Below are 25,849 nucleotides of genomic sequence, written 5' to 3'. Positions count from 1 at the left end.
TGTCCATCACCAGTGAGCTAGTAACCCTGTTACCCTTCCCAGGGGTCTAGTAACCCCTAACACCTTACCACCCCTCCTCCTGCAATCTAGAACCTGCATTCATTCAATAACCCCCTTTACAAAGGAGCAGAGATTGAGCATTATTTTCTTCTTAGTGAACCACTCCTTATTTGAGGCGATCCACTGCTTCCATACCCAGAGTTCCCAAACTAGTCATTTCTTCTGGAGTATTACCTGCCTGCACAGCCAAGCTCGAGACTCCATAATTAACAGAACTAGCTTTTTGCATTTTTGAAACTCGGGTACTTACCGGTCTTGGATCATCTCTTATTTTTCTGTGGTTCCCTCAGAATATCAAACAGTGAACTGACAGTGTGGTCAGATTGCTGTAATTCATACGGACTGAAAGACTTGAAATTATGCCAGGTGATTATCTTGACCTTCAAAAACCTCTTGCCTGTTTCATTTCTTGGTCTACCATTTCCACTGAAAATGGTTCTCCTTAACAGCAAAGATGAAGGAATTGGACAGTGTGGGAGTACTGCTTTTTTTTTTTTTTTTGCCCGTTAATATGGCACCATCCTTCCAGGTCAGTAACTCCAGCCTCCTGGGTCCTGGTCTGAACACAACTAATAATAGATCCTTTTTGTTGCCCTTGAGTTTCTAGCTTTTCTAGTCCTTTAAGATCTGAGCTCATCAAAGAACTCCCTGAGCAGCCATATTGATCCTTTGGATCAATATTCCCCAAACTCGGCTCTAAGTCAATTCCCTGACTGTACTGAATCTTCCAAAAGGACCAGGTAAATACCCTAAATAGGCTTAAGGATGATTTCCCTCTGCTATTTCCCTCCAGGAGGCAACCGACAAATGCAGAGGCAAGGCATAACGGGGCAGAGAGAGGGAGAACGCAAACTGCTGTTAAGGAAAGAGTCCCTTTGCACATGAAAAATAGCACATTTTTAAGAAGACCCAGGGGTATCTAAAAGGTGAAACTAATGTGAAATTGACATTCAGCTGAGCCTCAGCAAAAGAAATCTTAATTCTGCAAATTGGCCAACTTCCCCAAAATTAGGGAGCCCAAGAATTACTTGGACAGCTTATTAAAAATGGAAATTGCTAGGCTCTATTTAAGGCTCTTTAACTAGGGGATAATGCCATGGGGATGGTGAGACCTAAGGAACCTTCATTTGAAGTCTCCAGGCGAGTCCGCGATGGACAAGTGTAGGACCTCCCCTTGGAAAAGCACAGCTTCCTATCTGGTTTGCCCTTGTTTTAGGGTTCAATTTTAATTAATTTAGAGGACAACTCTTTTTTTTTTTAAAGTAGGCATGACATCAAAAAGTAAATGGATACATCATAATAAGTAGCTAGATATGTCTACTCAGCATAGTTTTGCACTTGCTTAGGTTCATAGTGAAGCAGAAGAATGCAAAAATTCTAGGGTTTCTTTACGTGGCTTTAATTTCATCATGAGCCCCCTCTCCCAAGTCTGTCAGACTGAATCTGTCATTGTTCTGCTCTCAAGCCGGAAGCAAGGGGCTAGAGAACTGTATCCACTGAAGAAGATGACCTGGACACTCCAGCATAAGGACCCGTGCCAAGATGAGAAACCATCGTGGGGAAGAAGCAGAAGCTTGCAGAAGCAAAATGGCAGGATATTGCCCGCTGATGAGAGACTGCAGGTCCGGTGTGGAGTGTTGATTTTGTTGGGGGCAAGAGCCCTGCAGTTTTCCCACGAGGTGAAATGTTCATGCTCTGGAGTCTTGCACGCTTTGAATCCCAACTTTGCCACTTACAGCCATGTGACCTTTGTCCAGTTTCTTCTCTGTGCCTCCTTTTCCTCGTCCCCAAATGGAATTAAAGGACATCATGTATGGAAGGTGTTTTGCACCATGTTCGATGCTGGTTGGCAGCAGTTTTTGGTGGTTTTTGAGATTTAAGGCCTTAGCAGTCCACGTGGTGAGAGGTCAAAGAAATTCAAAGTTGTACTCAAGGAATGGTCTATGTTAAAGGTTGCTGGCTTGAGATGTATGGTCTAAGTTTAGCAATAGAAAGGGGTGCTTGGCTCCAAGAGAAAGATCAGATGGAAGAGAGTTAACACAATACCTAAATACACATCTCCGAAACTCTAACAAGCAAAGAGCAGAAACGCCGTGGGGATCTTTTGAGATGGGATAAAAAGAAAGAAAGATGATATTCCTGTCTGAGAATACGAGGGGCTAACTGTCCAGGTGGAATGTGGACAATGCTTTCCCATCTGCTGACGGCAAAACTGGAGGAAGAAGGAACTGGTGAGACCACTGAGAATGCATTCTGTGGGTACAATGGGGACCCAAAAGTTGGGAGAATTGAAACAGCATATGCTCCGTTCCCAACTTGTCTAGCTTAGGATTTCACCTTCCACAAAGCAGAGGAGGCTTTTAACAATTAGGAGACTAAGTAGAAAGTCAGTAATAAAGGGAACTGCTGTGCTTTTTCACTTATTTTATAGGTAATACAGTGGTAAAAATCCAGACAAAAATATCAAAAAGTTACTTTTCCTTTCCACCTTTTTATTCCCTAGTTCCCTAATTCTCCCCAGAGGCAAACATTGTTAGCGTTTCATCGTGTCAATCTAGAGCTATTCCACATATAAACAAGCATGTGTATGTATTTAACCAGTCAGTATCGGTGGTCATTTAGGCTGCCCCAAATCTCGAAAATTACAATTTTCCTGCCGTCCTTCTACGTTCTGTTTATGCACTTAAGTAAATTCATCTGTAGATAAACTCCCTGGGAATAGGAGCTCTGGCTAAAAAGGTATGTGCATATTTAATTTGGGCATTACCTAATGAAATTTCACTCTAAAGATATTCTACCTGATTACACTTTCTCCCCCGGGCCTCCCACCCCACCAGGGATTTGACAGGGCCTCCGATCCCACAGGGAGCAAGCTCATAGCCTTAACTAAGTCTTTTAAACCTTTGTTAGTCTGATGGGTAAAAATCAGAATTTCCGTTTTAATTGTATTTCTCTAGAAGCAAGGTTGTACACCGTTTCATCTTTCTGAACACCGTTTGTTATTTGTTTTCTCTGAACCGTCTGGAACCTCCGCTCTTACTCCATGCTCTTTATTAAAGACCGGACTGATGAAGTAAAATTAATCATGTCATTGTAGCCTTTTTAATAGCAGAGGAAGGGAAGGATGGGAGGAGTTGATATTTACCAGACATTTTTTGGAAGCAGATTTCCAGAAGCTCAGGTAACAATCAGCACGATCCGATGCCCTGGAGACCCGAAGGAAGAATATGGACAGCATCAAAATAGCCAGGGTAAAGGACTTGATTTCTAACACCCATCTTTCCTTTCCTGTTTGGGAGTTTGTTGGAGAACTTTCCACTCCAGCTTCTTTTTTTTTTTTTTTTTAAAGATTTTATTTATTTATTTGAGAGAGAGAGAATGAGAGAGAGCGAGTACATGAGAGGGGGGAGGGTCAGAGGGAGAAGCAGACTCCCTGCCGAGCAGGGAGCCCGATGCGGGACTCGATCCTGGGACTCCAGGATCATGACCTGAGCTGAAGGCAGTTGCTTAACCAACTGAGCCACCCAGGCGCCCTCACTCCAGCTTCTTAAACACCCACTCAGACATTGTGAATTTCCCTGGTGCACTGACCAGGGAAGCAAGGATTTACTTGTAGTCACAATTAAAGTCCTAATTTATCAGGTATAAAATCCCACTGTACCCCATTACTTGCCCTCAGTTTTATTGGAGGAAAGGCTACAGAATTTAAAATACCCAAACCGCTGTAGTCTGGGCGGTCCGCTAAACAGGGTTAGAATAATTAGAGGAACATCCCCGTAGGCTTGTGTTGTAAGAAAGCCACAGAACCTACCTAATCATCCCCTCCTGAATTGTGAATGGCTTAAACATCCACTTTCTGCAGCGGAAACCTCAAAAGCAAGAGGTGTTGCCATGCTTACGGCTCCGTCAGCTGCATTCCACGGCTGAATAATGGATGCTGTATCTATATTCAAGGCAATTAAACGGGCCCTTAAAATTACGCCCAGTGTATAGCCTCAGAGGCTAACTAAGGATGTTTGCGAGAGAAGCTTCTGGAAAACCTACAAGAATTGTGGAACAGAGAAAGGGTCATTTGAGGAGATTTTAAAACACAAAAACCAAAATAGATGAATCCTCATCTGTATCACCTCAAGAACACATACCCAGTGTTCAGCTCCATCTCCTGCTCATACTGGTATCTTGTGCAATTAGAGTGTCTAAAACCTGCCCTTAACAGGGCATGCATTTTCTTCGTCTAGCTTGAACTTCATTCTGGAATGAATAATAGTTTAATTCCATTCATTCTGGTGAGTTGGATGGTGTCTGCAGAGTGGAAGAATAACACTCAGCTCATGCCCAAGTCAGCCATGGCTCTTTTCTGGTGCAAAGACTGGGTCCTTGGACATTATTCTGCACAGCTAGTAGCTACAAGTGGTGATCATTTTTTTGTCTTGCTGCTCCTTGAGGCCTCCCATATGATACTGTTTGGGGATGCATTTAAAGCAAAAAGTGGGCATCGGAATGCAGAAATGAGAGGCCAAAAAAAGTCCCTAGGAAACCAAGAAGGGAAAGCGCTGTCAGATTTATTACAAGTGAATGCTGTAAAAGAAAACAACTATATTTGTGTCAGTATTTTTTTTAAGGCAGGAAAGAGATTGAATAAATGCTTTAGCATGAGCCTCTGTGCAAAAATGAACCCATGAAATATTTATTCTTTGGGCTCAGATCCTGAAATTGATCCGGAATTGCTAAAATCCTGGATTTCACCACAAAATTTCTAAAGCCCTTCCTCACAGCTTCTGCATGCCTCCCAACAATCACAGAGACATTATAAACTTAGTAAGAATCACATTAAGTTAAAATGGATTTTCTAGCAGAAAATTTGTCAAGGCCTGCTTACCCACTTACAGCCATTCACTGAAACCATTTGATACCAGGTTCGCCAAAGGAAAATTCCAGACTTAAAGACGGGGGCACGTATCCTACTCTATCTCACGCAGGACAGAGATGCAACCACCAGGAAACGTGAAAAGGCTCTCATCGCTCCATAGATGTGGAATATTTTAGTTTTACAGAGGCCATTTAATGTTAGAAACCACTGAGGAGCTCCTGACCAAAGTGAAGCTTTTATGAATAGACACTTGGTAAATTACCTAAGGAGAATTAAAATTTAATGCACTACAACATTTACTCAACAAATATTTACTGTCGCTGTGTCAAGTACCATAATAGGCACTGGGGATTGATGTTGAAGAAGACGCTGCCTTTGGCTGTAGGCAGTTAACAAACTAATCAAAACGACAGCTACCAATCTTATAGACTCAGACATTACCTGTGCTAACACTAGAATTAGTTCCAGGTTGATTGCTTGGAAGATGGCTTGAAAGAAATACAAATTGAGAAAATTCCCATCTGCCAGTTAGTCTATATAAAGGAATCTAAACCATGCCAAAAAATGTAATTCTGACCTTTTCAGACAAGAGGAAAATGAGGTCAGTTCATCTTTTCTCTCTAGTCACTTAAAAAAAAATAATAAAACCACTAAGTTACTGTAAGAAATCATCCCTAGTTAACAAACTTAACACTCATAATGTGTCACATTTCTAAGATGTTGGTAACAATTTCTTCTCAAACCCATTATGAAAAAGGTGCAGTTTTTCAAATATACTCTCTACTTACGGCCAAATAGTATGCTTGCTTGCACTGAATTTAATAAGAACTTGTAGCAATATGTTAGTCTAATGACCCACTCTGTTCAGTCTCTACTAAATTAAAATTGAAGTAAGTGACAGGTATCCTGGAAACCATGATGAGTAAATGCACCTTCTCCCATCTCTCAGTTGGACATGGCACAAATCAAATTATTTCATTGAGCTGTAGTTCCTGGCATATAAATAAGTAATAAATGTTTGTCCAAAAATGCAATGTCTGGGGCCCTGATAAGTGAAATGCGTTACCTGAGGTCACATAGTTAAGCGGTAACAAAACAAAGCTAAGTGCTCACCAGTCCAGTGTTCTTTTAATGTCATTGTAATGCTCCTTTCATCCACCTGGCAAGGCAGTCGATCAGCGCTTTAGAGAGCACTGGGCTCTTGAGTCAGGTTGCCTGGGTCCAAATCCCAGCTCTGCCATTTACTACCTGTGTGACTCTGGGAAAGTTAAGTAGTCTCTCTGTTACCATTTCCTCACCTGTAAAATATGGATAATAATAATTGTCCCTTCTTCAAATGGTTGTTAGAGGATTAAATAAGTTAATAGATGGCACAGTGCTGGGCAAGCAAAAACGTTAGCTTTTGAGTTTTTTTCCTCTGTGAGTATTTAGAGAGCATGATTAATGCACCAGTGTTCAGCCAGGAAGCATGATTCTGGCTGACACCATCTGCTGTAAAAACACAGTAATTGAGGAGATTCTGCTAAGAGTCCCAATTTGGAGAGCCACAGTTCAGGCTAATGGACAGGATATGGACTAGTGGAAACTTGTCCTTGGCACACATAGAAATGACATATTTGTATAGCACACTGGGGTAAGCAGATAAGACTGTTTGAGCTGCAACCCATCCAAAGTCCATTCGTTGGGAAACTCTGCTGAGATGTTTGTCGATATCTCCCTGATGCTTTAGCTCCAGTTAGGAATGTGGAATTGTCCCCACTTGGGCCAAAAGTGAAACAGGAGCCAGTTTGCCCCAACCAGACTCCTCTAGAAGGTGTTTAGAGAGCTTGTATGCTGTGTGGGATGCCTAGAAGCTGTTCCTGCCTCGGGGACCCCTGCTGTGGAGTTAAGACAGGTGCCATGAACAGATAAAAGAGTAACTCTGAGTCCAGGCCATGCCTTGCTAGAGGACTTTGGATAGAGGCTACTCACTCTGTTTTCCTAGGAGAGACTTTGAGCTGGCACAATACCTATGGGGGATTTCTTGGCCATCCAGACACTGGCATTTCATTAAAAGCAGAACATCTGTTGATTTCTTGGCCTTCCTGCCTGATTACGTAGTTATTTGGAAGGCAGAAGAAACACCGCCCGTATTACTGTCATTAATTCTGGTCAGCAAGGAAGACTAGGTTGGAAATGTGTGAGTGGCAAGATCCTTGGGAAAAAAATGACTCTTATGTCTTGAAATTGTTAATACAAAATGTGTGGAGCTCAGGGTTTAATCCTTCATGTCAAAGAGAAGATGGGTCTAAAAGGGGATAGTTTTCATGTGGGCTATGAATATATCATAGATCATCTGAAAGAGAAAGGCTTTTAGGGATCCACAATTTAAAACAGTATTTTAAATAGAAGGAAGGTGGAACATACAAAAAACGAAGGGGTATAGACCTTTTTTTAAAAAGGACTTTTAAATTTTTGTAGATGTGTGGTTTAGTTGGAGCAAAAAGATGAATAATTTAATGACAGCCGTTCTTTTTAAGATTTTGTTTTTAAGTAATCTGTGATAGCCATTCCTGAGGATGGTATATGAGATTAACAGGACAGAAGAAACACTGCTCAATGTCTGTTTTGCTTTTCTCCTTTTCAATTAGGAAACCAGGCACAATACTAATTGCTGAGGGTGAAAAGAACAAAGAGAAAGAAACTGAAGTCTGTTGAGAGAATAGTCGGGAAATACTTTGTTCTTTTGCAATTAGTTCAAGCCTTCGGGCTTAGAAAAATGGCCATGGGGAATAATGAGAGAATTTGTATATGTCATTGCTGAGTCAGCATCACAATACTTTGAAAAACTACGGAGTCTCGGGGAAATGCCAGAATAGACAGGGAAATGTCATACAGTTTCTTGAAAAATGAATTTTAAAAACTGGACTGATAAGCTTGATGGAGATATCGAAAATGAATCTTTTTTAAGCACTTAGTTAAGGAAGTAGTGTTCACTTAGGAATAGCATGGATTAGCTCAGAATAAGTGGTGCTAATGTTTCAAGATTCTTAGTAGGCTGAGAGTAAAAGGACTGTCTCTAACCTGGTTAAGGAGAATGTGTCAGAAACCAAAGTTTAATGTTGAAACACTAGATAAATTTGCACACTTCAGAAATAAGAATGACTGTTAATATTCAACTTCATTCTGGAGGCCTTACCAATGCAATAAGCCAAGAAAACAAAATAAGCAATAAATACCAGAAAAGAAGAAACAAAATTTATATGATTATCTAAAATACAAATGAATTACAGTTAATGAGAGGTTAGCAAAGTGGCCAGAGGCAGAAATATCCTGTCAATAATTTTGTGTATCTAGTAGTAAAAAATTAATTAGAGGAAATGTGATAATAAGTGAAATCTTATTTTTCAATTGTGACAAAACTGAAATACATCTAGGAATTAAGGTAATAATATATGTTGTTTACCTTTGTGGAAAAGTCAAAAATTCTAACTGAAGGACATTTAAAAAGATCTGAATAAATGGTGAAAAGTATCCTATTCCTTACGAATACATTCTCTCAAATCCGTAATATTTAATGCTCCAAATCAGAATTCCAATGGGATTTTTTTGGTCATAACTTGAGTTGTAAAATAATCTGAAAGAGTAGGTGCATAACAATAGTCAAAAAAAAAACAAAAGAAGAACAATGATGTGGGAAAGGGAACAGGATTTGTCCTGTCAGATATTTAAAATATATATATTAAAACAAAAGTAATTAAGACAATCTAATGCTGGTTGAGTAATAGATAAATAGATCAATAAAAATAGGAAAAATCCAGAAACAGACATAAATACATTATCCAATATTTTCACCATAAGCATCTCTGACACAAGCATTTTCACTGCAAATATTTTCTCTATGTAACGACTTGGCTGTAAGGTAATTTTGCCCTAAAAGATAAAATCGTGGATAAATAAAAGAGGGACATTCATTTAAAAAGACATGTGGAACATGAAAAATTGAATAACAAAAAAAAATTGAATAACAAAATTTAAAAGACTTTATTGCAAAATACAAAATATTTGAATACAACAAAAATGTATAGCATAGAGTCATGGCAACACTGTGCAAATAACTGATTTTATTTTGTAGGTTGTACTTATGTGCTTGTCTTCAAAGTCTTCTGTTCAGAGTATTATACATATATATTTTTTGGGGGGGGGCTTACTGATCCGTCTTGTCATTCGGCATTGCACTTTTACTTCTGTCCCTAAGATTTCTTCCTTCATTAACAGAGGTATCATTTTCCAAGTGCTAGGATATATATTTATAGCTGAGCGTTGCATTGTTTCCTAAAAGCCTTCTACACTGTTGTTTGTTCTTGGCATGTTGTCACGTGACTGTTGCTAGATGTTCCAAAGTTCTATGGGAAAAGTGGAAGAAATGCTGAGGCTGTAATGCATTTGTAACTGAGCTTTATTAATAACATTGCAACGGATGTGTTATTTTCTAGCATGGTATAGTGTGCGGTCTGGCTTTACACTGTCTTCTTTCACACATCCAGTAAGTTTTATCACCGTATTTTCTATCAAGTTGATATATGTAGTTATCATCCACTAATTTAAGACCACCACATCTACCCATCTCTGTATAGACCATTATGAGGGCTAGCTAAGATTTATCTGATGGAAAAATGGGAACTTTGCCAATGGAGAAATGAAACCAAACTGTCAGCCAGTTGTTTTATATTTTACAGCAGAATTCTCTCACAGCCAATTAGATATGCAGTGAAAATGGGATGGAAATTCTTGCAGCAGAGATGTGTATGGCAAAGATGTTTATGGGAAAACTACCTAGCACCCATGGTGGATATTGTGTATCAGTCACAGGCAATCAGGGGAATTGGTTACACAAGGGATGAAGAACTAGGAAGCTAAATTAGAACAGTGAGGCAACCCAGAGATTGGCACCACTAGAACTAGAGCTGGAGGGACAGAGGGACAAAGGGAGGTGGCAGGGTTCCAATGCCCAGGTGCTGGGGCCACAGGGCACTCACAGCTCCTGCTGGAAACATCACCTGAGGCAGAAAGAGATGGGGAAGAAACACCTTGACTTCTCTCCTTTTCCCACCTTCCAGGCTCTGCCAGTGCCTCCCACTGGCCAAGCCTAACATGAAAGCCAAAGGGCTGGGAGCCTGAGAAATGTATTTCCTTGGAAACACAGCAGGTCAGGGCAGAGCAGAGCAGGGATCTGAGAGCTCTCAGAAAAATGACTGGCACATGCAGAAGATGGCCTTTCAGGTTAGTGGGACAAGGCTGAATTACTCCCTTGGTGTTGTTGGGACAACTGGCTCTTCATTTCAGAAAAAAAAAAAGTGAGAACTTCCCCTTACAATATGCACATAAGCTCTTCCTCCCTTTAGGCTCTTCCCCAGGCTACATGAGCTGCCCCTCCTCCCATAAGCCTTATCAAAGCACCTGCCACACTGCCTTGGACTTGTTACTCAGCAGTGAGTTCCTTGAGGGCAAGGACAACCTCTCCCTTGTCTTCTCAGTCTCGTGCCTACCACCAAGGCAGGCACAAGAGTTGACACTTAAATATTTATTGAGTGCATTGATACCTAATTTTCTTTTCAATCTGACCAGTATTGGTTGAACACCTGCTGTGTGTTCAGCACCGCGGAGGGTATGAAAACACGTGACCTAAACCTTTAGTCTCTGTGCCTCCAGAGCTCACTGTGACGTTGGGAAGGCAAGATGTGTACACAAGGATGTCTCAGGCAGTGAGGTTCTGAGGAGGTCTTAGGATTTTCCCGATGAGTGCGTTTGCTGCCTGAAATAGAAGCCGAGACAGATGGGAAGATGTAGCAGATGGGCAGCAAGCAGAGAGGCAGTAGTCCTGGATGGTGTCCCAGGCTCAGCCAGTTACCCACGGTATGACCCGGTCACCTCATTCCCCCAGTGAGCCCCACTTCCCCATCTGCAAAATGGGGAGGTTGGACTAGGGCAGTGGTGCTCAGCCCTGGCTGCCCACTGGACTTAGAGATCGATGGTGACATCGCTGGTCTGGGGTAGGGGCTAGACAGGGATATTTTTCAAAATCAATTTTATAAAGGTGTAAGTTCACCAATCTAAATTGTACAGTTCGATGGTTTTTAGCATTTTCACAAAGGTTTGCAGCCATCACTGCAATCTAATTTTAGAACCTTTCCGCCGCCCCTAAAGAGACCCTGTGTCATTAGTAGTCACTTGCTGTTTCCCCCCATCCTCCCCAGGCCTAGGTGACCACGAACCTACTTTCTGTCTCTATGGTCTTGACTATTCTGAACATTTCATATAGATGGAATCGTGCAACATGTGGCCTTTTGTGTCTGGCTTCTTTCACTCAGCATGACGCTGTCCAAGGTTCCTTTAAGTCCTAGCATGGATTAATATTTCACCCCAATTCATGACTGAATAATATTTCACTGTTTGGCTCTACCACATTTTATTTATCCATTCATCAATTGATGGACATTTGGGTGGTTTCTACCTTTGGCCATTATGATTAATGCTGCTATGATTATTCATGGACAGGTTTTTGTGTGGGCATGTTTTCATTTCTCTTGGGTATATCCCTAGGAGTGGAATTGCTGGGTCCTATGGTAACTCTGTGTTTAACTTTTTTGAGAAACTGCCAGGTGTTTTCCCAAAGCAGCTGTACCATTTTGCATTCCCACCAGCAGTATGTGGGAGTTCCCCTGGTGATTTTAATATTCGTCTGGGGTGTAAAACCACCAAATGGAGGGTCTCCATTTCTATAATTCTGTGATTTCTTATCCAGGATTATATCCCCAGAGCTGCCCTCAGAAGCCCATGTCACCCAGAACTTGGCTGAGCTGTAGAGTGTATGGTACCGCTGGCTTCTGAGAGCACCGTCATCATTCCTGGCCTTATTTTTGAGAGAAAGCCCCATGAATTCTGTGTTCCAGCTCAAGACCCTCCCCATTTCCTGCCCTGCCCTGGTCATAGTTCTGGCAGTGGATTCTGGAGGATTATTCTGAATAATTATACCATTATTGTGCTAATTATAATATTTAATAAGTAATGGTATAGTAATATTATTAATATTGTACTAATTACTGTAATACCATAATAATGAATATGTTATTGATATTATTATAATATTATAACATTTTAAATAATTATCCCGTCATTCAGTATGCAACACATTTTGATTGAGCATGCTGGGGGTCCCACGGTCACAGAGGGGAGTGGCTCTGGTGGGATTAGGCAGGGCTGTAAGAGTCCCCCACCCTCCCCGTGTCTGCAGAGCTATGCCCACCCCTAATATAGTCAGAAAAGTCCTGTATGACATAGCTCCTGCCAATAGAGCACTAACTTCTCTAAGGTTGGAAGTAGAATGAGAGTGGGGGCTTCCCCTGAAAAAAGGGAAGAGAAGAAATTAGATCTGATGCAATTTCTCACTCATGTTTACTAACAGGGCACGTTGCTCCCCTTCACCAAGCCCCAGTGTAACACAAGGCATCAGCAGCTTCCATGCAGGGTAATAGCAAAAGTTAAATACTAAAGTGCCTCGCATAGTGCTGGGCACACAGTCAGCCAGCCCTCTTCTGCACCAGATTTCATCTCAGCTGCTGGCCCATGGAAGCAGAGGCTAAAGCCTACATAGCCCTCCTCCGCCACCCTCTGAAAACCAGGACTTGTGACCTTCTTTCCAGAATGCCAGAAGCTCATGAACCTCAGCCTCTCTTGACCATGAGCACAGAGCTGGTCTCATTTACTGAACTTTAAGCACTGGTCCCAAGGCTCTGGGGCTGCTGAGTGCTGCTGGACCCTCTGGGTGGGCTTGACTTTCTCTGAGGTCCCTGGGAAGAGGACAGATGCACAACTCTAGTGGATGCCCTTTACATCACAGTCTATCGATATGAACGGCCCTTCCTGGGGTTCTGCAGGGAAGAATCCATGAGGCTATGAAGCCAGGAGCAGTGGTTTCCTTAACAGACCCACAACCCTACAAAACTCCATGAATTAGGGTCTCTTGGAGGGTGGTCCCTCCCATGAAGGAGCTGAGGGAGCTCCCAGGTCCTCCCACTACTGCTTAGAAACCTTTGCTCTTCTAGAGGCCCTTACCCTGACATGATTCAGGCCGCTTCTTTGACCCTCATCTATGTCTCTTCCCATTTGTCTTGCTCAGTTTTCCCCATAAGTAGCTGTGAAAGGAAAATCACACATGCATATTTTATTTGACATGTTATTAAATGCAATTTATCACTCCCTGCATATATATTTATTTCCCTGTTTAGCTTTTCACTCTGGGTTTCCTTGAAATAAAAAATCACACACTTACTTGGAAAGACGAGTACATGATACCAATGCTCTAGTCCAAGTCCATGGCAGACATCACTAATCAATCACAGCACTCTTTCCTCCTGAGTTGGGCACAACCTCAGAATCCTTCTCAATCTTGCTTTCCAAGCAAAGGGTGAGAATCACTTGAAGCTGGCATAGGAGATGGTGACTATTTGCCATTCCTCAGAAGGTCTTACTCAAAGCTTTCCAACTCCACTTCCAGCCCTAAATGTACACCAGATCTCTGCTATAGGACATCTTTCCTCTTGGGTGTTCATTCTCACATTCAGGGTAATTCAAGATGAGCCCTAAATTGGGCAACCCCTCCAGGCCTCCTAGGCTAAAGGGAATTTTCTCTCTTCTGAGACCCCAGTCTCTGTGCCTCCTTAGGACAGATATTGTTTTCAACATATATGAAAGACAGGAAAAAAATGTCAGGCTTTGTTGTCAAATCCCAGACCCACAGCTTCATCAATCCTTCCTCCTTCCTTCCCTCCTGCCCTCTTTTCCTTCCTTTCTTCAAAAATATATGGAGTACCTACTATGTACCAAGCAAAGGTCTCTACATAGATAAAATTGGATGTTTTATGTAAAATAGCTAGTACACTGCTTGGGAGAGAGCAAGTGCCAGATAATAGTTGGAAGAAAGGAGGATTTTTCAGACCTGGAAATGCACCCAGAATCACCTGGCCCAGCTCTTGTTGCAGAGGAGGAAATTGAAGCCCAAAGCAACTGTCCAAGGTTCCTACACAAGGTTGGGGCAGAACTAAGACAGGAACCCAGGCTTTTCAACTTCAGCTCAGCTCACTTTTTGTTGCCCCCATTACTGGCTGCATGAGGGAGCTCATGTTGGAGGGGTGAGGCTGGGCTGTGACCCTCAGAAGCCAAAGTCACACCTTTTTCCACATCCTCACACACACACGTACACAATGCAAGACCGTCCTGAGCGAAGCGAAGTCTCCAGGAGGCGACCAGGGTGGACAGGAAGAGCACTCTGGCTGCTGATTTGTGGGCAGTGGGCAGAAGGAGAGCGTGGAGGCAGGAAGAGCAGTTAGGAGTCTCAACGGGAGATGACATGGACTTCCAAAAGGGCAGTTTTCATAAAAACAGAGGGAACGATTGGAATTAAAGGTATCATAGCAGTACCCTTAGCAGGTGTCTCCTGTGCGGTGGGGTGATTGAGAGCAAGAGAAAGTGACTCCAAGACTTCTCTCTCTGTCACGATCTTGTCATGGGATGGCTAGCAATTATTTGCTAGTATTGCTTTTTATTTCCTCCTCTCATTTAAGGGACATCTTTTCTTGAACAGAAGTTATTTAACTTCAGAATAAGAATTCCTTAGGGTTTTAGGTCTCTGATATATACAAATTTCCCCTTTCTGCCTTTTCCTTGAGCGCCGTGTTGCCATTGGGTCCTGTTTTGCAATGACCCCACGGATCTGTTTGTTGAACCGATTTCTCTTGGTTTTTAATGGTCAGAGAACATCTTTTGAAGTACACACAAGAATATCAAGACACTTGACTTTTCTAAATCCTGACTTTGACACCCTCCACAGCTACCCGCTCCCTTCCCCAGGGCTCAGCAGCTCGGACCGGCTGCCTTTCGGCATTGAGGAGAACGGGGGCCCTACCCGCGCCTCAGCCAGGCACCACCATCACCAGCACCAGCACCACCCAAACTATGGCCTCTCGCTGACTCTGGAGAACAAGGAGGGGCCTTCCAGGTCTCCAAACTCCAGCAGTAAATCCCTGACAAGTGAGTAGGGGTGGAGAGGGCAGGGTGGGAGGGAGGGATGCTGCAGGGCGTGGACGGCTTCCCCAGATCCTCAAGACAGACCTTTTCCATGCAGCACGTAAAAGTAAAGTCAGCGTTGGGTTACCAGGTCCGGGCTAGAGCAGACAAGAGCCTTGTGCATTTCAGCTGGAGCTTTCCCAGGAAACTCCAGTTTAATTCCAACGTGGCAATTCTCTCTCCACCTCATTCCTTAGCAGCTCCTACTTCCACTGGCTCAAGTAATAGAAAGAGGAGGGGAGCCAGGAGGCTAGAATCTCTACTTTTCTGAATTACAGGAAAACCTATTCTGTCCCATTTCTGATCCCTCTTCTGAGAGCAAGGTGATGTCAGGGAGGACCAGTGTACTCTGTTTCAGATCCCACCAAGAGAAGGTGTGGAAATGGAGAGTAGGCACTTATTTGGCAGAGCGGCAGAGGGAGAGGGAGAAACAGAGGCCCCCTGTCGGGCAGGGAGCCCGACGTGGGGCCCGATGCGGGGCTCGGTCCCAGGACCCTGGGATCATGACCCGAGCCCAAGGCAGTCACTTAGCCAACTGAGCCACCCAGGCGCCCCTGGAGAGTAGGCACTTAGAAACCTTTTTAGCAATAGGATAGAGTGATTTTATATCCATTAAAACCAATAAAAAATGGGCTTGGATCTTGTATGTCTATTATTTCATTTTTCTAGAAACTCCCTTTTATTATGCTTTACCAAAGAATTGATCTGTGACACACCAGAGGGGGAAGAACTGGTTCTTTTTCACATACGATGTGCAAAAACACTGAGCTAGAGGCAGGAGTCAAGACACTTGGATTCTGGTCTTCAGAATTTCTCTTGAGCCATGGTTCCCTCTTGGACCTTCAGTTTTCTCATCTATGAAATGGGGTAGAGGGTGTCTAGTTGATGGCCAAGGAATTTCATGCGTCTGTGCAGTGATGAAAGGGTGAGCTGATGAGCCTTTAGCTGTAGACCACAGGGAACAATTCTGGGTTGGCTGAGTCAGAAATGGAAATTCATCATTCATGTGGTGTTGATGAATCAGAACTCTATCCCCTTGACTATCCACACTGCCCTGCTAGGCTATGTCTCATCTTTTTGTATCTGGATAACTGTAATAGCCCCCTAAGGGGTACCTCCTCCAATGCAGTCTCCATCTTGTAGATGCCAAAGTGAGACCTCTCACCAGATAGCTCTGACCAAATGCCTTAAGACCTTTCAATGGTGTTTTACTGTCCTGAGATAAAGCCCACACTTCTGAGACCTTCCCAGCCTGGCCCCCGCCAAGGTCTCCAGCCTTCCCCGACTCCTCACTACACTCTAGACACACGAAACTACTCTCCTCTCACCAATTACTGAGCTGTGTTCCTAGTGCTATCCTTTGCACCTGCTGTTCCCTCTGCCTGGAATGCTTTTCTCCACCCTAGTGAACTCCCACACATTTCTTCAGGAACCAACTCAAATACTGTCGTTGGTGAAACTCTCCAACATGCCTTTCTGATTCCTGGCTTTGGAGTGCCTTCCCTTTTGCCTCTATAGCAATTAAGTAACCTTTAATATCTGCACAAGTCTCTGTGTTTAATATCTGCACATGTCTCTGTCTCCACCACTAGACTACAGTTGTGCCTCATCTGTCTTTTTATTCCAGCTGCCCAAATCTCAATTGCAAACGATAACTTGGTTCAAGCTTTAATACATAATGAATATTTAATAATTAATGAATATTTCACTGTATTAATGGGTAAATACGAGCCAGTGGAAGGAGTGATGGCAAACTAATCCAAAATAGTACAGAAATCAAAATCAATGAACTTAGTTTTGGAAACAAAATGGTTTTCAAGGGCACCTTCATATGCCTATTAGCCTGAACACACATCTTTCTAATTTGCATAGTGTTTGCCATTAATAATGCATTTGTATGTAAATGACCTCCCCTAATCCTTACAGCAACCCTGCAGGGTAAGTAGTTTTATTTTCATTTTATTTTTATTTTATTTATTTATTTATTTATTTTAGGATTTTATTTATTTATCTGACAGACAGTGAGAGAGGGAACACAAGCAGGGGGAGTGGGAGAGGGAGAAGTGGGCTTCCCACGGAGCAGGGAGCCCGATGCGGGGCTCTATCCCAGGACCCTGGGATCATGGCCTGAGCCGAAGGCAGACGCTTAACGACTGAGCCACCCAGGTGTCCCTATTTTCATTTTAAAATGGCTCAGAGGCTCAGAGATAGAGTGACTTGCCCAAGGCCACCCAGCTCATACATGGGGGAGTTAGACTTTGAAGCCTTGATCTTAGCTGTTCTCACAGCCCACCAGCTGGTGCATATTCTAGGGATTTCGGGGCGGGGGCGGGGGGAGAAGGCAGACAGAAGGGTGCTGGGGATCAGGCTCTGGTAAGCATCTTTTATCACGTCTATCTTTCCTTATTCATTCCCCCCTGGCCACTTGTAGAACTGAGTCCAGGACGGCCTGCCCTGTTCAATGAAGCTGCCGCCCATCTAAAGAAGCTGGAACTGGAGACGGTGAAAGCTGCTGGACCCTGGCCTGCTCTGCACATCAACATAAATAAGGTGCCGAGGACCAGGGCTGGGTGATGAGCGTGGACCTGCAGTTTGTGTCAAACCTCTGGTTATTCCCCTGGGCTGCCTCCTAGATTATGTGCCTTTATCTTGGAGGGATTTCTATTAAATTTTTCCTGACATTTCTGCTCAGTCTCTTAAGAGCAGAAATGTACTTATATTCTTTCTGGCTGATTTATATCACTAGGAATTGCCCTCTGTGCTGAGGCTAACAGGCTGAATCTGTTAGTGATCTCTCCCTCCTTCTAGACCTAAAGCTCAATGAGGAGGTGCCCCCATTTACCTCTTTCCATTTTTTACCCATCTGTATTGGTCTGCTCAGGTTGCTATAACAAAATACCGTAGACAGGGTGGCTTAAACAATAGATATTTATTTTTCATTGTTCTGGAGGCTGGCAGGCCAAGATCAAGGTGTCTGCCAGTTTGGTTCCCTGCTAAGGGCTGTCTTCCTAACTTGCAGATGGTTGCCTTCTCGCTGTGTCCTTACCTGCAGAGAGAGCTCAGTCTTTCTCTCTTTCTCTTCTTCTTCTTCTTCTTCTTTTGTTTTTTTTTAAGATTTTATTTGTAAGTAATCTCTATACCCAATGTGGGGCTCGGACTCACAACCCTGAGATCAAGAGTTGCATACTCTACTGACTGATCCCCTCTCTCTTCCTCTTCTTATAAAGCCACTATTCTGATCATGAGGGCCCCATTCCATGACGTCATCTAAATCTGTTCACTTCCCAAGGGCCCCATCTCCAAATACCATCCTATGTGGAGTAGGGCTTCAACATATGAATTCGGTGGGGGGACAATTCAGTCCATAGCACCCTCTCTCTCTCTGACAATGCCTGGCACATAGTAGATGTTCAGTAACTGTTTGCTGACGTAAAGAAGGGAGGGACTGAAGGCAGGAGGGAAGAAGAGAGAAAAAGGGCTGGAGCAAAGCTTTCCTTTGGCTAGACTTGTTCTTATAGTCCATAAGCAGCCTTATGAAAGCCAAATTTTATCTTCGAACTGTAGAATGTCAGGGCTGGATTCAATCTACCGTTTGGTTCAGCTTTCTTACCACCCGAGCTCAGAGGAAGGGAAATTATTTTCTTGAGGTCACACAGCAGAGGACGAATCCTGGGGCCCCTGACTCCCGGTCCAGTGCTCTCTGCACTCTAGCATGCCTCTCCGTTTTGTACACCAGGCTTTCTCGACTTCAGCACTACGGATATTTTGGGCTGTGCTTGTTGTGGAGGAGCTGGTCCTGTGCGTTGCTGGATGTGTGACAACATCCCTGGGTTTCACCCGCTAGCTCTAGGAGCACCCCCATCCAGGTGCGACAACCAACTTCATCTCCAGACATTTCCACAAATATCCCCTAAAGGGCAAAAGCGCCCTAGTTGGGAACCAGTGTTTTACGCATATTTTAATTTTTAAAATCCCCAAAGCAGTAGTCTTTTTCATTCGTGCATCATTTCTTCCACTCTGATGCTTCTTCGCTTCACCCCCCCTTTATAAGAGGGAATAGGAAGCATTTGGAAGATCTGGCCTGAGAAGCACCCCTCCTCCTTACCCCCACTGGGCTATTCTCCACCGTAGCCAACCCTCCAGCCTATGCTAGACTTCCAGGATTTCTCACAAGACCCTCATTTCCTTGCATTCCCCCCAAGGGCAGCCTCAAGTCCCTTTGACACCATCAAGGGCCTGCTCACCTGCTTTTTCTTCTAGACCACCCTCCCCGATGGCCAGCTGGAAAGAATCCCTCCTGTAGGATGGCGCCGACATTCACTCAGTCACCGGGTGCTTAGCGAGCAGGCCCATCCGAGGCGCTGGGAAACCAACCCAATATATCATGCGCCCCCTGCATGGTCTTCTTTCTCTTAGTCTCTTCGTTTTCAAACTTGTTTTCTGCAATCCATGCAATAAATGGTTTGAAGAGGCTTATCCAGAGTTTGGCAGAATCCAAACATATTTTGTGAGGTGAGACAGCAGATAACAAGCCACAGACGGCTCACAAGCTCTGTGTAATCTGCAGTTGCCATGAATGTTGGTGGGCCGTCAGCAGGCGTGGTCCCTCTGGGTTAAGGTGTATCTGAGACAGCTGTGATTTGCTGCGCATTTTCCCTGCAGCCCTTTTTTCTCTCCTTCCACTTGAAGAAATGCATCAGGGAGCAAGTGGGCTAAAGTGATGTCAGATAATCTTGAGTTTGTCCTAACACAGAAGCAAAGAACGTTACTTCACACTATGACTGTCCTTAATCACACATTCGGTGCCACGGACCTCACCCCACAGTTGGTGACCAATGGCTTCAGTGCTTTCAAGGATTTTTCCCAGTCTCAAGGATCAAGAATCCTCTGATTCTTCGAAGTTTGGATAAGTTCCTGTTCTCGATCTGATGGTGAGAAGACGTTTTCATTGCCCAGGTCCAAAGTTGTACCCGAAGTTATCACAGGCATTTAAATCTCACCAGATTTCAAATGTGTAAACAATGTTGTAAAAAGTGCATCCGATCCTTTCTTTATCCCCAAACCACTTCCCCCAAACAGATGGACTGTTTCCAACTATAATCATCTCAAAGCCCAATTGTCATTCACTTGTATGTTGTAAATCTGTATTTCAATATTGAATGATAAGGCATCTTTCACCATTCAAATTGAATGCAAAACACAACACGTGGTCATGCAAAAGAGAGAAAGCACGGTTCTTGGAACCATCTTTCAGGCTGGAATGATGGACTCGTTGTAATCCAGATGTTTATCTCCTAGAGATGACTTTGATGCAAACCTATGCATAGAATGATAGTCAGATTTCCCCAAATTTATATTGGTCTTCACCTGCATCCATTCATTAGAGCCGGCCAGTAGCTCCTGCTTCATCAGGTAGAACAGGAACAGGCCAGCTTCAATTTTATACCCAAAAAAAAAGCAGTTTAAAAGGACTAAAATTCAAAGGGAAAACCAATGCTGAATTCTCATTCTTTTCTTATTTAGCAGCATTCATTTTTTTTTAAATAGATCTTCGGTCATTAGTGTCAGTATAACTATATCCCCTTAAGCAATTGTCAAAAACCCCAAGTGGGCTTTTTATTCTTATATTCCAGCATATCATTCCAGAAAATTAAATCTAATTGAAAAATTAACTCTTCACACACCAGTGAAAACACCCATGCTGGTGTTAAACAATTAGCTTCATGTGGCAGGATTTACAAACACAAGAGCTATACTACCAAGCTCATCTTTCAAAATAAATGAGTTACTTATTTGTTTTGGGAGTTGGGGGCATTCCATGTCTTTTAGGATAACGATTCCAGCCAAAAGAGTCTGTTCTCTTTATACCCAATTCGATGGCTTAGGATCATTAGTGCCCTCATGTCTGATGCTCTTTTTCAGTTGTGTTTTCTTTTCTAACCAAAGAATCTAACATAAGAGTGCCATTCATATCTTTTTATTTTTTTTTTCTCATTTGCTCATCACAGTAATCTTATGAAGGAAGAAACTGAGACTCAGGGAGGTTAAGGGGATCCAGTATGGCTGAGCGGTCAAGATCTTGGAGGCACTCGATCATGAGTGTGATTCGTGGCTCTTCTGCATCCTTTCTGTGTGACCTGGGGCCAGTGACTTACCATCTCTCTGCTTTGTTTTTCTCATCTATAAAACGGGGATGGTGACAGTATCTGCCTTCAAATGGGAGGAGGCAATGAAATGTGCTTCGTCAGCAGCTGGTCCACAACAAGCTCTCAGTAAATGTGAGCGACTGGAATTATTTTTCTTTTCATCATCACCATCCTCATCATTTTTGTTTTATGGTGCCAAACAAGGCGAGAGCTGAGATTAAAATCCAGGTCTTCTGTCCCTGCTTATCTTGCTGTTACATGAAATGGCTTCATTCTACTCAATCTACCAAGGGCTCCTTGATGCATTTGGAGGTCCCGCTGGGAAACTGCATTCTGTGCTCTCTTTTCTTTATTAAATAATGTCAACCAGCCGATTGCCCTCTACTTCCTCTGGCACTTTCATAACACTCCTGCTATGTGTACCAAGGTGCTCAATTGGACTTTTGAATTAGCAAATCGGATTCATTTTGGAGCTTTAGAACATTTTGTTCTTGTCCTGTACACTGTATAGCCAGCGTGTCGCCTCAAGTCCTGCTATTGGGACTTCTAGCAGTCGTAGGGTCTTACACCTTTCTTATTAAACACATCTCTTTAACCATACATCATTATCATCTTCTTTAGTAGGTATTTATCGGGCACCTGCTGTGTGCAAAGCACCACGTCAGCGCTGGGATATGCGCTGACCACCATAGGCATGGCTCACATTAAGACTCTATTCGCAGCGTGGTGTGTGTACCATCAGAGATGATTTCAGGTTATACACATAGATGAGTCTTTTTTCATAGTTATGTAGTTGTCATAATGTCTTCTCTAAGAAATAGCCACAAAGCCTATTATTTCAAAGATATTAGTGTGTAGGACACACTGAAAATAGGTAGTCCCCAGGTAATCCACCTTAACTGGATCGTATAAATGATAGGTACATGTTGGGGCGCCTGGCTGGCTCAGGCCATGGAACGGGGGATTCTTGATCTCAGGGTTGTGGGTTCGAGCCCCATGTTGGGTGTAGAGGTTACTTAGAAATAAAATCTTTAAAAATAAATTATAGGTACATGTTCAGTGAGTACCTAGGAAATGGCAAAACAGTGAAGGTAGGGTACGAAATTACCGACATCTGAGACACTCTGTAATGAGGTGGCATGGATACAAGTTTCACAAACTTCAGCAAGTTTTATTGTAAAACTGCCAATGCCTGTTTTTCACTTTTTCCCCAGCAAGTCACAGGATTGAATCTCTCTATGTAAGAGTGGCAGTTATGGGGGGAAACAGCACTGCACTAGGGGACGGAAAACCCGAAGCTTGAGTCCCGGAGCTGCCCCTAGCTGGAAGAGTCACTTCTCTTTGACCCTTCACCCCATCGTCTAGTACGACCCTTCACCCCGTTTCCTCTCCCTGATTCACACGAGGATGCGAGGATGTGCTTGTGGATCCTTGGCAAACACTAAAAGCAGGGGCGCACGTATAAGGAGTTGGGGGACGCACTCGTGTAGGTGTTTACGACTGAGTGTTATTTGCAGTTACAGTTGATGGGAAAGGTTAACGTAGCTGTTTTCTTTCCTCTTTGTTGACAATCGGCTGCGTGTGTTTTGGGTTTGTCACAGGCTGAAGAAAAAAAAATTTCCGAGAAGACTCTTCAGACCCCTCTTTTGCCTTCCCCCATAGCCGACCATGTGAAGTGTAACATTTTGAAAGCCCAGCTGGAGAACGCATCGCGAGTGAGTGCCCAGGTCCGTGGAGCTGGTGCCTCCCTTTGATTTCACGCCACAGGATTTCCTTCCTGCCATAGAGGAGAAGGAGGCCCTCTAGGCCCGAGATACGTGTCTGGCAGGGTCCAGCCCGGAGACAGGAGCCATACCCGCTATGTGAACAGAGATTTCAGCACCAAGAGTTATTAACTGGCGTACAGTTATTCACTGGGGCATTGTTGATGGGTTGAAGGCCATAGACTCCTGCTCTGACCTCCAGCGTACATTCAGCTGGCCTCCCTGGCTGAGTGGGTGTCCCTTCCTCCCCCACCATTCTCTGTGGGACTCACCGGAGGGAGGAGGACAAAGCTTCTATCAAAATCATCAAAATCATATGACGTAATTCCTCCCAGGCTTGTTACACTGATATGAAAAGACAGATTCTAAATTCCTTTGTAAGCTGTAACTGGTATGTGAGCATAGAGCTGATTATTATTCCTGATCAGCAATGTCAGGTGGGGGATTAAGCTGTGGGTTTGGCTTTTCCCACACTCTCCCTTTCTCATTCAAGTATGAGTTGGCACATAGCAGGTGCTCAATAAAAGTATGAATGCAAGTGCTGATTACATTTGAATGATTAAGTGTTAATCCCCATGATGGGGAATGACTCATGAAAACATTTTTTTTTCTTAACTTATATAAACACCGAAGAAAATTTGTCATTGACTTGAGTACTTAGTGAACCACCTCTCTGAGCTACCTTCACATTTCTGTAATCCTTTGAATGTTGGAGACTTGAAAACATTTTTTGCTCACCAAGATAATTCAGTTTTGACTAACAGGCCTGTTTTCTTTAACAGGTTGGAAAAGAGGAATCAACATTTGTAAATATCAATAAGAAATCCAGTCTTCAGGATGCTAATGTAAGGTCTGTTGCTTCTTGTTTGAATGGGGAAACAATACTCTGTATCATCAACGTTTTCCTCGAAACATTACTCACGAGGGCATTTGCAAATAAAATCAGTAAGGAAAAAAGAAAATTGGAACATCAATATGAAGAGATAGAAAAAGAATCGCTTAAAACAACTTCGTTTAAGTCTCAGGAATGCTGCTTATTCTCAGTTTCATTATTTCTAACTGCTGTTCTAACAAAGAAATCACTCTGAGGTGAGGAGTATATAGATAAGACCTTGTCATTCCTCTACTTGATGTCCTTTCTTTAAAGACTGCTCTGCTCTCAAAGTGGAGTCCAGACTTCTCAACAGAGCACGGGAGACCCTTTAGGACTGGACTTCTGCTCTCTGTCCCAGCTCAGTTTATCACTCTTCCTTTGGCCATTGATGTACTCTTCATATTAAACTCCTTTACAGTACTAGAGCCACACATGCTCTTTCTTTTTTTTTAAAGATTTTATTTATTTATCTGAGAGAGAGAGACACAGCAAGAGAGGGAACACAAGCAGGGGGAGTGGAGAGGGAGAAGCAGGCTTCCCGCGGAGCAGGGAGCCTGATGCGGGGCTCGATCCCAGGACCCTGGGATCATACCTGAGCCAAAGGCAGATGCTTAACGACTGAGCCACCCAGGCGCCCCCACACATGCTCTTTAAAGCTTCCGGGCCATCACCACTTTAAACCCAGAGGAAAACCTTCCTCCTCTGATCTCACAGAGAGCAGACACCCTCCCCCTCTCAGCCCAAGTAAGTAACAACCTATAAATATCATGGCAGTTCCATTGCCGCCTTGGTGGTCTAATACTGGTGGGGTATCTCTAGGTGGTTTCCTAAAATGGGTCCAAGGGTCACTGCATCAGTCTCTCATTAAAAACACAGACTTTTAGGGGCGCCTCGTGGCTCAGTTAAGCGTCAGACTCTCAGTTTTGGCTCGGGTCGTGATCTCAGGATCGTGAGATCGAGCCCTGCATTGGGCTCCATGTTCACTGGGAGTTGGCTTGAGATTCTCTCTCTCCCTCTCCCCCTGCCCCTCCCCACCACGCACACACACTCTCTCTCTCTCAAATAAATAAATAAATAAATCTTTAAAAAACAAAACAAAACAACAACCACCACAGACTCTTGGGTCCTACTCCAGACCTTTCAGATCCTTGTAGGGGGGTGGGGGGGATGGATAGGAACCAGAATTTCAGCAGGTACCCCAGGTGATCCAGGAACCACTGCTCTGGGGCATTCTTGATGTTAAAAATAAAACTCACACTTTTCTATGTCACCTTTGATTCCCAATCTGTGTCCTTGGTATAATATTGTCTTACTCCAGAGCACATACCCAGCTGCCTCCTGGATGCCGCAAAACCTTAATTCATCTCTTCCCATCCTACCGCACTAACCCTTCACCTGTTTTTCAGTCTTGGTTAATGGCATTATTACTTACCCTTCGTCCAGATCTGATGCCTGGGAGTCCTTGACTTTCTCCTCCTTCATCCCCTTATAAAATTGATCACCATGTCCTGCTAATTCAATATTCGTATTTTCCCCCACATCTGTCCTCTCCTCTTCATGACCTGAATCTCAGTCTACAGCAAGCCCTCACCGTCTCTGTGCCTGGATACCTCCTGCCACAGTCTTTGAAGATGCTCCCAGCCAGCCTGTCTTCACCAGGATTCGTTTCCTTGCTCTAAGGGTTTTTCCAACAAGCAAGTCTGACTATGCCATTCCCTTGCCTCAAACTTTTAGTGACACCTTGGCCTTCAGTGTAAACTCCTGAGGCCCCTCATGACCTGGTGCTTCTTGCTCTAGTGGAAATCCCCTGCTCTTCTGCTAGGACCTCACCTGTTAGCGGTTCCAGCACCTTGCATTCTGTAGCTCTCTACTCTCTTTTCCACCTTGGAAGTCTTCCCTCCATCTGGTTAAGTGTAAACTCCTCCACAGAGCTTTCCAGATGCCAGCCATTCCACCGAAGTGAAGTTATGCGCTCCCTGGTTGAGTATGAGTTCTTTCAGGGACTATATTCAGTTGACTCCAGGGTCCCAGC

At 43.6% G+C, this 25,849-nt stretch overlaps 1 protein-coding gene across 1 annotated transcript in view; it reads left to right on the top strand.

Moving 5' to 3' along the window:
• Positions 1-25,849, top strand: part of EPB41L4B (erythrocyte membrane protein band 4.1 like 4B) — a 152,229-nt gene that overhangs the window by 104,217 nt on the left and 22,163 nt on the right. Inside the window, exons 18-21 of the mRNA XM_044920420.1 lie at positions 14,799-14,998; positions 17,466-17,584; positions 22,782-22,907; positions 23,726-23,793. Coding sequence (XP_044776355.1) covers positions 14,799-14,998; positions 17,466-17,584; positions 22,782-22,907; positions 23,726-23,793 — 513 coding nt within the window. The remainder of the gene's footprint in view (positions 1-14,798; positions 14,999-17,465; positions 17,585-22,781; positions 22,908-23,725; positions 23,794-25,849) is intronic.

Source organism: Neomonachus schauinslandi, chromosome 13 (genome assembly GCF_002201575.2).
Source record: "Neomonachus schauinslandi chromosome 13, ASM220157v2, whole genome shotgun sequence".
NCBI lineage: Eukaryota > Metazoa > Chordata > Mammalia > Carnivora > Phocidae > Neomonachus > Neomonachus schauinslandi.
The sequence above is the reverse complement of the archived record's forward strand: the minus strand, read 5'-3'. Positions and strand labels throughout refer to the sequence as shown.